General features: G+C 39.5%; 1 protein-coding gene across 4 annotated transcripts in view; it reads right to left on the bottom strand.

Annotated features, from left to right (window-relative positions):
• FAM210A (family with sequence similarity 210 member A) overlaps positions 1-12,871 on the bottom strand; it is a 28,568-nt gene that overhangs the window by 4,141 nt on the left and 11,556 nt on the right. For all 4 annotated transcript variants that reach the window (XM_082415866.1, XM_082415865.1, XM_082415868.1 and 1 more), the window contains exon 2: positions 5,456-5,969. In XM_082415866.1, the coding sequence (XP_082271992.1) occupies positions 5,456-5,928 (473 nt within the window). In that variant the 5' untranslated portion in view covers positions 5,929-5,969. The remainder of the gene's footprint in view (positions 1-5,455; positions 5,970-12,871) is intronic.

Raw genomic sequence — 12,871 nt, forward strand, 5'->3', positions numbered from 1 at the left:
CCTTAGAATGATCCAACTCAAAGTTTAAGACCTCAGATTTTTTACCTCTAAAATTACATGTCAAACTATACTATTATCATAAAAGCAAGTGACATTATAACACCACTTACTGTGTTATTATGCAAAAAATAAATGATTCTATGGGTTTCATGAAAACTTCAATTATTCTAAAAAGATGCTTCTATTCTATTATCAGACTTAAAAGGCAGGTAAAGAAGCAATTACCATGAATTGCAACAAATTTTTGGAGGGAGGGAAAGAAGGCAGAAAAAGTCTCTAATCCAACTGGTAAGCCCTGATTTCTTTTTAGTTTCCCTGAGTGTCAAGTTTGCCACGCCGGAACACTCGTGCTCTCCCGCTCTCTCCCTCACTGCTTGTAGTTTTGCAGACGTTGTGAGCCTTCACCTCAAATCACAACAAGGTTCTTGTTCTGTGCTTCTCCTTCATAAACATAATATAATCATCACAGCCAGAAAACTTAACACGTAGGATACTATATAGTTAATACAACAGTACATTATTTAATGTTAAAATTCCCTGAATTGTCCTGTGAGTCCCTTGTCACTGTCTTGTCATGTCTTCCAGTTCTTCTCCAGAAGCGCTGCCCAGCACTTTCTGTTGAGGAGGAAGGCAGGATGTCTTTTTTGATGCTGAGATTTTTGAAGCTCCCAGGCCAGCTTTGTGGTAGAACAGTCTTTCATTTGGATTTGTCTGATTGTTTCCTCATGATTAAATTTGGGGTAAATGTTTTCAGATAGGAAAGCTGCAGAGTTGATTCTGTGTCCATCTCAGAGCATCACAACAGGAGCCACACACTCAGTCTGTCCTGTGAGTTTGACCTGGTGTTTGACTTGTGGTGTGAGTTTAACTTGTGGTTAAGGTCAGGTCCACAGGTTGCTCCTCTGTACAAGTACTCTTTCTCTTTGTAATTAAGAAAGGGAACAGCCTGGATCCATTATTATTACAGTAGTAGTAATCTCCTAGTTTATTTTTAATATTAAAAAATAATTTGTTTAACTGGGGACAAGTTGTCCCTCTCTGATTTCACTATAATACTAGGAGATCAGAGACTAATCTCAATAGATATGGATGATCATCACCAGGAATTACTGGCCATCTACACAAGAGGAAACCAGATAACTGAAGGAAACTTTAAAGAGTTAGATTTAAAAATCAACTACAAGTCCAATCCAGTTTCTTTTATCTCCACCCTCATTTCCTTTTCAAATCTCTTAAACGACAGAACCCCACTGAAGCAAGACTTAGTACTACAAAGATTTAGCAATTCTGTGGATCTAATCAAGTCACCAGGTACAATAACATCCTACCATGACATGCTAATCATCTCTTCTGGTACCCGTACAATTACCAAATTATTTCATTAATCATTTCTTAGTTCAGACTAAGCTCAGTATGTAAAATCTACATATTTAACGGCAATCATACAGGGGGGGAAAAAGACAAACATTTGGCTAAATATAAAACAAAACCGAGTGATTTAAAAACACAAAAAACAACTGGGACTTCCCTGGTGGTCCAGTGGTAAAGAATCTGCCTTACAATGCAGGGGATGCAGGTTCGATCCCTGGTCAGGGAACTAGGATCCCACATGCTGTGGGGCAACTAAGCCCACATGCCACAACTACTGAGCTCGTGCGCCTCAATGTGTAGCACACGTGCTGCAAACTACAGAGCCCACACGCTCTGGAACCCGTGTGCCACAAACTACAGAGTCCACGCGCCCTGGAACCCGCGCGCCACACCTAAAGAGAAAACCTGCAGGCCACAACTAGAGAGAAGCCCAAGCACAACTAGAGAGGAGCCCGCACACCACAACGAAGAGCACTCGCGCCAACGAAAGATCCCGCATGCCTCAACAAAGATCCCACGTGCTGCAACTAAGACCCAACACGGCCAAAATAAATAAATAATAAATCTAAAAAAAAACTATCATAAAAACAAACAATAATGACCAAGATATCTTGCACAAGTATCCTGTGTAAAATAAAGAAGCAACCACCTGGTCCCACTTTTTTCTAAATTATTGATTTGATGACTTAACTTTTAAAAAATAACTTTCATTTCCTTTGGAATTACTAAATATGAAGCATTAATGAGGGTCTGATCCAAATAGTAATATCCACTTTTGTCACAAAAGTTCCGTCAGCCTGACAGAAACCTGTGCTTCACAAACCACCAGCTTTATGGATGTTCCAAATGATGCAAAAGTACATCCACAGTCTGGATGAAGTGCAGTGAAAACCAGTCAGGACTGTGCCTCAGAATGGATCTGTAACTTTAGCCTGGAGGCCCAAACACAAGGCATCTAAACGTAGAGACAAAACCATCATCAAAGAGCTTCATTTGACCAAACAGAGAACTTCTTGTTAGAAGATGAAAGATCTCTGCAAACTTTTCCAGAGAGAAGCAACAACAAAGCTTAGTTTAAAATAAAATGTATGGACTTCCCTGGTGGCGCAGTGGTTAAGAATCTGCCTGCCAATGCAGGGGACACGGGTTCGAGCCCTGCTCTGGGAAGATCCCACATGCTGCAGACCAACTAAAACTAAGCCCGTGCACCACAACTACTGAGCCTGTGCTCTAGAGCCCGCAAGCCACAACTACTGAGCTCACGCGCCACAACTACTGAAGCCCCTGCGCCTAGAGCCCATGCTCCGCAACAAGAGAAGCCACCACAATGAGAAGCCCACTCACCGCAATGAAGAGTAGCCCCCGCTCGCCGCAACTAGAGAAAACCCGTGCGCAGCGATAAAGACCCAATGCCGCCAAAAATATAAATTAATTTAAAAATAAATAAAAAAATAAAATCTATGAGGACGCACAATTTAGATCTGCCTGAAATAAAATGTTTCAAAAGCCTGAGATCTTCATCACTGCGTTAACTAAATACAGAATGGCATTTTGCTCTGTGGTGCTGAGAGGCAGTAATGCTAGTTGTCCCTCAAGTTACAAACTATGTTTTCCCTTTTCTTTTAATAGTAAGTAGGCAACAAGCAAATAACAGAGAACTTTTTCCAGCTAAAACCAAATAAAATAAACCCAGCCTCTAGTCAGTTGAATTGAAAACCTGTATTTAACACAATCAACTCCAACATCACAATAAAATCATCTCACAGTGAAAGATACACTGCCATTCAAACATACACTAATATTTTCTAAGTATCACTTCCCTTAGAACAAATCAACTTTCAATTTCTCAAGCATTAAGGATTTAACAAAACATTAGGGACTGTTCTGGCAAGCAACACATCCTACCTAATATAACTTAGTTATGTGATGCTGTAACAGAACTGGACCAGTGGTCATGGTGGAGCAGTAGAGCTGGGTCTGGGAACCAAATTTCCATGCTGACAAAGAGCCAAAGGCAGGCAGTGATGGATAAGGTATACGACTTTAAAGTGGACAGTCCCACCACATTTACACACAGGCATTCACAGAAAAAAGAGGGGGAAGGACAAAACCAAGAAAGGTGCACTCCACAGGGGACAGCAGAACGTCACCACAACTGCATCAGTGCAGACACCACCGAAAACGTCCTAAGTCTAATTAATGTTACTAGGTTATTTGAAGGTCTGTTTTTTTGGTTATAGAACTCTTACTGAAGGCAAGGAAAAGTAAAAGGAACAAAAGTACTCTTTTTAATAGTCCAAATAAGAATCTCATATTCAATTATTAAAAACTTAGATTTCTCCCTGAGGCCAGAGGCTGAATGCTTATTAAAGGCAACCTAGCAAAGGCAAAAGAAACATGGAAGAAACTCATCATCATCCACAACACCGAATCAGAAAAATCCTAAACAGCTCAAAAAAGAAAATTCAATATGTAGAAAACTATTCATTAAATAGAAGAACTGAGTGCCTATGAAATTTTTATGCAAAATGGTACATGATTTTAGGCTCTGTTAAAAAACTAAGGGCAGTTCTGAAGATTTCTATAAATATTTTTTATACATGTCCAGAAAATGTCATTAATAAACAAAAAGATAATTCCATAAAATGCACATATAAGAATCTCTGCAAAGAAAGGGACAATTCTTAAAGAAAATGATACACAATAAAGAAGGAAATAACTGAATAATAAGAACTAAACAGAAAGATGAAAAGAAACAGAACAGCATCAATTACACAAGGTTAAAAAAAAATCCTTTTATTCAACAGAACGTTCGTAAAGAAACATTTCTAATCCCGTGTTTCCCAAGAATAAGAATAGTCTCCATTCCATCATCTTTTAATTTAATAAATGATAAGCTTTTTCCAATGAGTGAGCTTTACATTAAAATATTTAAAACCTTACTATCAAACCATTAAATATAACCAAAAACTGAAAATCAGTGGACTTTTGGAAAGTATAAAATAATTCTAAACCCATTAGGGGAGTTTACAAAAACATCAAAGTGGTCTTCACTGTGCATCTCATTGCCTGCAGGATGGTGAGCATACTGTTCGTAGGTCACACCCAGGCCACAGCAAGAAAAGCCACACAGCACTCGGGACAGGCACACGCCGGCACACTCAGTTCTGCTGGTGGCTGAAACAAACTGGAAATCACTGGGAATATGTTTCTACGTGTACTCCTGCTCCTAAAACAGTGTGAATGATACAACTCACTTTAAAAGAAAGGAACAGTATTTAACAAGAAAGGTACATTTAGAAATTCTATGTTTTATAATACCTGGAGGCTAGGACCACTAAATTAACTTTTTAAAAAACATTTATTTTATTGTAGTAAAAAATACCTAACATGAGATATACCCTCTTAACAAGATTTTAAGTGCACAACAAATCAACTTCTGATGAGAACAAAAGACCTTACCTTGACATTCATCAGATGTAACATTAAAGCATAAGTCTGTAATTTGTTCATTTTTGTGTCTACAACAGATACAAGCCAGGCTTTGCAAAATCTTACTAATTTCCAACCAAAACCACACACATGGCAAAATAAGTTATCTTTTCACGTTGATAAACACTGTAAGAAACATATAAGTACAGAACTAACTCATGGTGCTGCCAAATCTCTGGAATCTATAATTTTATTCCTGTGCTATCCTATATGTTGATGGGACACAAGCATAGTGATTAAGGTTTGAAATCAGACTCTGAGTTATTTTGGGAAAAACTAAGTTATTTTGACTTATTCTTGCTTAATCTGTTTTCTCATTAATAAACTGGGAATAATTGCACTACCTGCTTCATAGGTTGCTGTGAGAACTAAATGAGATGATACAGTTATAAAAATTTTAGCATAATACCTGCTGCACACAGTAAGCAAATGTTAGCTATTGTTATTAAAATGTGGAAAATTGCTATGAAAAATAGTCACCCTCTATCAATTGAAGACATTAAAGCACTTAAAAAACTACTTAAAGGCTTTCATTAGTACAATTAACATTCTGATAAAACAGGGAAAGGCGCTCAATCAAGCAAAAACTTACTTTATGGCTGCATAATAAAACGTTCCAAACCAAACACCAGAAGTTATTAGATGCACTGGAATCAAAACTTTTCCATATTGTCTAAATGTTTTCTTAAATCGTTGATAAAGACTAATTGATCTGTCTTGTAAAGGATCAGGTTCTTCCTTTTTTTCAGAGGGAGTTCCTGGGGATGCAGCACTGGATGACAGAACCCTCTTGGATAAGATATCCTGCTCCCACTGTTTATGAAGGACCCCTGGTTGGGGTGGGTGAGCAATGAATGGCTTCCTTTCCTTTGCAAAACACTGGGCAGCACGTAAGTGCAGCCATCGTTTCTGAGGGCCCTGTACCCAAACCACTCTGGATTCCGAGGTATACAAAAGTAATGGTCCCTTCATGTTTTGACAGTGTCCCAAATGACCAGCTTTATCTGGTTCCATGCATGTCCTATGTGCCAGTCGGAATACAGTCTTTGGTACGTTCCATTGCATTTTGAAGAACGGAGATTGATGGATTTCAGCTTCTATAGAGACTAGATTAAAAAAAATTAGATTATACATAGATTTCCATTATAAACCAATCTACTTAAACATATATCATTAACTATTAGGAAGTAAAAGGACAGACATTGTTACCAAATCCACAGAAATTAATGTTAAGGTATACAGCTCTACCATAGCACAATTTTAGAATTTCATTAAAACACATCATTTAGGGCTTTCCTGGTGGCGCAGTAGTTGAGAATCTGCCTGCCAATGCAGGGGACACGGGTTCGAGCCCTGGTCTGGGAAGATCCCACATGCCGCGGAGCAACTAGGCCCGTGAGCCATAATTACTGAGCCCGCGCGTCTGGAGCCTGTGCTCCGCAACAAGAGAGGCTGCGACAGTGAGAGGGCCACGCACCGCGATGAAGAGTGGCCCCCGCTTGCCGCAACTAGAGAAAGCCCTCGCACAGAAACGAAGACCCAACACAGCAAGAAAGGAAGGAAAGGAAGGAAGGAAGGAAGGAAGGAAGGAAGGAAGGAAGGAAGGAAGGAAGGAAGGAAGGAAGGAAAGAAAGTAAATAAACAAACCCAAAGTTTAAAAAAAAAAAAATACAATGCGGTATTGGTAACTATAGTCACCATGATGTACATTAAAAAAAAACACACACACACATCATTTAAATATGATATAGTAAACCAGTCCAACAGACATCATGGACGGTAAGATTTTGGGCCTATTTTATTGCTACAAAAGGGATATTTGTAGAGCTTCTGTCATTCTACAAAGAAGCAGTGTAGTATAACAGAAAAATCAGATCTGGAACTAAAGAGCTGGGCCCTAATGTTTTGGGGTCATAATTCTGTGCAACTGTCTTTTAGATTTGAAGCCTAAACCCACTAGTAAAACACGGATTACTTCATACGTTTTTACAGGAATTATATGAAATTTATGATGAAAAAGTGCTTTTGTAAACTAACAAGCATCATATAAGTGTTAGTTATTAAAATATTAGGGTCTGATGAATAGTTGACATCAATATCATTTATTCTATAATGCCTTTAGACTAAATTATATAAAATTGTAAATTACATATGTTATTAACTGGTGAGAACAGACTTTTCCAGATAGTTAAAACTTTGTTAAAAAGACAGGATAGTATAATTTAAAAAAAACATGGACTTTGAAATAAGATGGACCCAACTGAGTTAATAGTGGTATTATTTTGAGCAAATTACTTAGTCTCTCTAGACACAAAGTTTCCCCACTGATAAAATAGAATTATTGTATGCATTATTATATAGCAAATCAGTTCGCTTCCCTCAACATCAGACAGTGCCCCCTAACCCCTAATCTTCACCGGCACCTTGCGCCAGCTACCTCTCCAATTCTAATACATTGAGAATAGATGATCTTATTTTTTATAAACTGTGTACTTAATAAGAATCACAAGTTTTGAGTTAGCACCTCAGTAAATTAGCACTCCAACAAATACAGATACACCATTTTACATGAATGTTTGTTACCTGGGATACAAAGCTGTCATTTAAAAACAACTACTAACAAACTGTCTCCTTATAAAATTAATCCCAGACTCATCCCTTCCTAATTAATAATTAACTTAGCTTCTATCAGGCTCTCACAGATGATCCAACAACACAAGGCAAATGAGCTGTGAAATGAAACTGCAAATCTTGCAAAACAAACAGGCTCCCAGGAAGCCTTTAAAGGTGATAATGGAGATGGCTGCATCAAAGCAAAGCCAGTGAAAAGTGACAGAAGACTCAGACCAGTTAATAACCAAAGAGAAAAGCTACAGGGTAATGACATGTGCTTCAAATAAAGAATGATTTAAACACTAAATGACTAAGAAAGGCCATTCAGAGAAATGATTAACTCCGTAATTATTTTTACAAAACTGACTTATTTTTTTGTTGTGAGTCAGACAGTAAGTAAAAGATATTATTGTGCTCTCCTACCACCTCTATCTATTTTATCTATAAATCCATGCCATGCCTACGCCAAGGGGAAAAAACATCAACTGGTTATTTATTCTAAGAATTAGCTCAGTTGGAATTATAACCTAAAATCTGTCAAATATAAAAATTCATTTAGAAACTTTTACTATGAATTTTTTGGTCTCTATTTTAGTTGAATTTATTTTGAGGCTTTTCTCCAGCACCATTCGTTACCTTTGAATGATTCCTGTCCCTGGCGTTAGTACAGGTGTTCTCTGAACTCGAAAGGCTTTCTTTTTCTCTTTTAAACTTATTTCCTTTACAGGGCAGTTTCCCAGGAGGTGAAGTTCCCAGAAGTCTAACTTTCAGATAACTGGATTATTATGTGTTTGTGTTAGTGAATAAAAAGAAAAAGGATTTTTTAAAAAGCCTCTTTCCAAGCTTCCAGTTTGCATCCTTTCCCCCGGTTTTAACTATTCCCCTCCCATTTTTAAAAACATCTTTATTGATATAATTCACATATTATACAAGTCACTTATTCAAGGTGTAAAATTCACTGATCTTTAGTATATTCACAGTTGTGCAAACATCGTCACAATCTAAATTTAGAACATTTTCATCACCCCCAAAAGAAACTCCACATCTATTGCAGTCACTGCCCATTCCCTCACCCTCCCAGTCCCAGGCAACCACTAGTACTTTCTGTCTCTACACTTGTCTATTCTGGACACCTCATATAAATGGAATCACAGTATGTTATCTTTTGATCCGAATCATGGGGAGCTAGGGATGTTGTGGGGGGAGTGGAGGTGGTTTGAAAATAGATTCCTGGACTCTCTTAGACCTAATCAGAATGTCCTGCAGTCAAGTCACACCCGACAATATGAACTTAAGAACCATTTCTCTAAGCCCATCAAATGGCTTCAGTGCCAGATGCAGCATGGCAGCAAAAATATCATCCATCATCACCATCATCATCATCATAATGGTAAGATGTTTTTGATTTTGAGCCCTTACTATGTGGTTGGTGCTTTACAAACATTTTACATGTATTAACTTGTTTTATTCTCGTAACAACCCTATGAAGGAGGGACTATTGTCATCACTTTACATTTGAGGACACTGAACCAGAGAGAGGAAATAGCTTGCCCAATGTCACTCAACTGCTGAGTGGAGGAACTGGGATTCAAACCTAGTTTAATCCCAGGCCCATACTGGGTCACTAAGCTAACATGGCCACTTCTAGAAAGAAGAGACAGTGCCAATTTTCAGCAAACCAAGACATATAAGACACATGGTCAAAGCTCCCTAAGGAAACATAGGGCCCAAAAAATGAGTCAAGTTTTACATTAAAAACTAAAATTAAATCAATTTAAATTTAACTGGGAATGGGTGGGTGATGGCTAGACTCCCAAAGGTATCCAATCACAATACTGGTGACATACACATTAAGACTCATACGATTTCAAGGAACAAACCTACTTCAGATAAGTGCAAATAAAAGTAGAGGGCAGGCAGAGACTGAGTAGTATATTCAATATTCTGGAGTGAACAGGCTTCAGGAACATAAAATGACAAAGTAGAAATTTTCTTGTCTCACAGCTAGCACCTATGTATAATGGCCTCAGCTCACTGGCAGCTTCCATTTCTTGATTTTACTAGTCTGCTCATATTTTCCATTAAAGATAAAAGTTTCTGGTTACTGGCCAATAATGGAGGTGCCATTCCTCATAAGCCCTACCCAGATCAAGTCAGCTATATCTGGACAGGTGGGCCTGAAGAAGTTGTGAACTAACAGGACCCTAAAATATTTCTGATACACATGCAGAATCTGGAGAACTTAATCTTGAATTTCTTCCAGTGAAATACAGTAATTCCAGTAATAAATATTTAAATCATGAGACTTAGCTTATTTCCTACAGAACGGTGACACGTTATTTTCCTGCTCCAGCAGCATGAAACTTTCATGTCTAGAGATGAGGGCACTGTTCCGAATTGCTTAGAATAATTTCTAAGTAAAGCTTGGTTCTTTTAATGACCTACTTAATTTTAGTGAGCAGGCTATAGCATCTAACTTAAAATGGAAAGCTTGGAATCTGAGAGGTCAGACTGCCTGGGTTCAAATTCTGAAAACCTTATTTATAAACTATGTAACCTTTGGACAAGTTTATTAGCCTCCCTATGCCTTGGTTTCCAATTTGTAAAATGGAGTTAATAATAGAACTTACTTCATAGGGTTGTTGTAAGGATAAAATGAATGAATACATGTAAAAGGTTTAGAAAATACCTAGCATGCAGCAAGTGCTCAGGAAATGTTACAAGTTATTATTATAAGTAAGCAAGATAGCCTATTGCCCTTATTTGCAGTGGTAAAGCCTGAGGATCAGCGCTTGAGCCAAAAGGAGATTCTATAGGATAAACAGTTGCTTAGGATGGGTCTGGCCCAAAATTTAAAATTTATATGAAACTGTAACTAATCAATTCCCTAATACCTAACCTTTCAGAGATAGGGCTCAGGACCAGGCATGAGGAAGCAGTAACACACATGTCTGAAAGTCAGGAGCCTCTCACGTAGTCCTGAGGCAGAGCAAAGTAAAGTGAAGACACAGTGGTCAAGAGTAAAGGCATAGGGGGTTCCCTGGTGGCGCAGTGGTTAAGAACCCGCCTGCCAATGCAGGGGACACGGGTTCGAGCCCTGGTCCAGGAAGATCCCACGTGCCACGGAGCAACTAAGCCCGTGCACCACAACTACTGAGCCTGCGCTCTACAGCCTGCGAGCCACAACTACTGAGCCTGCGTGCCATAACTACTGAAGCCCGCACGCCTAGAGCCCGTGCTCTGCAACAAGAGAAGCCACCACGATGAGAAGCCCATGCACCTCAACAAAGAGTAGTCCCCACTTGCCGCAACTAGAGAGAGCCCGCATGCAGCAACGAAGACCCAACACAGACAAAAATAAATAAATAATAAATAATTTTTTTAAAAAAAGAGGAAGGGCATTAAGGAAGCAGTGGGAACCATGAGGGAGAGGGAGAGGGATAGGGATGGGGAGAGGGAGAGGGATAGGGATGGGGAGAGGGAGAGGGGAGCTGAGTTAAAGGAATGAAGGGGAGGGTAGATGGACTGGAAACAAGTGCCAGTAAGAAAGCACAAATATTAGAGTGCTGTTGGGATTCTAGGGCCACTATATCCTGAAATTCCAGTTCCATGAGGCCAAATGAGTTAGTTTATGAGACTCCTTTCCTCCCTCTATATCCTTACCATACCCATGCTGCTCAAGGTTATATGAGCATGTTTCTGTTCCTCACACCTGGAAGCCTAAAACATTCAAGCAGCACTAGAAATACAATAGCGGCAAAAATTAACTAATTTATACCCTGTTCTTACATAAGAAATAAAAAAACAATGACTAAAAAGTTGGAGTTGAAGCAACAAATTTCAATAGCAAAACTTGGTTCTCTATCATGTGAATTCAAAGTTAACTCTTTTGTCAAACAAATTCTTATTTGGAAGTCCAACAAAGGAAATAAATAGAAGCAAAGTTGCTCAGATTAAAGCAGGAGTGAGAGGAATGGAGCCTCTGGTTTGCTCCCACCTCCTCCAGCTCACAGGGCACAGCCACAGAAGCCCTAACAGTGAAAACAAAATCTCTGTGAATGTTGGTCCTACTTTGCCTAATTGCCAGTTCCCCACCAGTCACAACATAGGCACTTATTCCTACTGAAGCTCCTGAGCTCCACAGGCTAGATAAGAAACTCCAAGGAAAATTTATCAGATATTGGAATTTTCTTGGGGCCTGCCCACTAGCAGGACAACACAAGCTTCGCGACACCCCAAACCCCATACCCAACTGTGTCAGGAACCAGCCCCATCCACCAGCTATCTGACACTAGCTCTGAGACCCCTGGGCCCTGCAACCAGACTCCAGGACCTGGCTCTGTCTGCCAATAGGCTGGCACTAACCCCAGGACCTACCTTTACCCACTAATGGGTGACCAGCAGCCCCAGAGTCTCCTGGACCCTGACTCCGCTCATCAGTGAGCCAGCCCTAGCCCCGGGGCCCCCAGGGTTCTGCAGTCAGCCACCTTGTGACCTGGTCCTGCCAACCAGCAGCCAGCAGCCTCCACACAAGGCAGGGCCTGGCAACCAACCAGACCAGGGGCCAACCAAGCCTACCAGATTGCCCACATAGTCAGCCCACTACAACAGGAGGACCCATGCAGCCCTCATAGGGGGAAGCCCTAGAAGGTTAGGGTGATGAAAGGGAAGTGTACTGCTGGGACACAAAGGATGTCTCCTACAAAAGGCCACTTCTCCAAGGTCAGGAAATGTAACTAACTTATCAGTTACGTTACAACAAAAACAGCAACTTAGGCAAAATGAGGCAAGAGAGGAACACATTCCAAATGAAGGAACAAGATAAAACCCCAGAAGAAGAACTAAAAGTGGAGACAGGTTATCTACTTGACAAAGAGTTCAGGGCAGTTATCACAAAGATGATCAAATAACTCAGGAGAAGAATGGATGCACAGAGAGATAAGTTAGAAGCTTTAAAAAAGAATTAGAAAATATAAAGAACAACCAAACAAATGAATACGATAACTGAAATGAAAAATACACTAGAAGGAATCAACAGTATACTTAGTGATACAGAGGCACAGATCAACGAGCTGGAAGACAGAGTACTGTAAATCACTGTTCTGAACAGGAAATAGAAAAAACAATGAAAAGAAATGAGGACAGTTTAAGAGACCTCTGGGACAACATCAAGTGGACTAATATTCACATTATAGGGATCCCAGAAGGAGAAGAGAGAGAGAAAGGGGCTGAGAACATATCTAAGGAGGTAAAAGACCTGTACTTGAACACTGATGAAATAAACTGCAGATGACACAAACAAATGGAAAGATATACCACGTTCATAGATTGGAAAAATATTGTTAAAATGACCATACTACCCAAGGCGATCTTCAGATTCAATGCAATCTCTATC

The sequence above is a fragment of the Balaenoptera physalus genome (assembly GCF_965194825.1).
Source record: "Balaenoptera physalus genome assembly, chromosome: 12".
In the NCBI taxonomy this organism is placed as follows: Eukaryota; Metazoa; Chordata; class Mammalia; order Artiodactyla; family Balaenopteridae; genus Balaenoptera; species Balaenoptera physalus.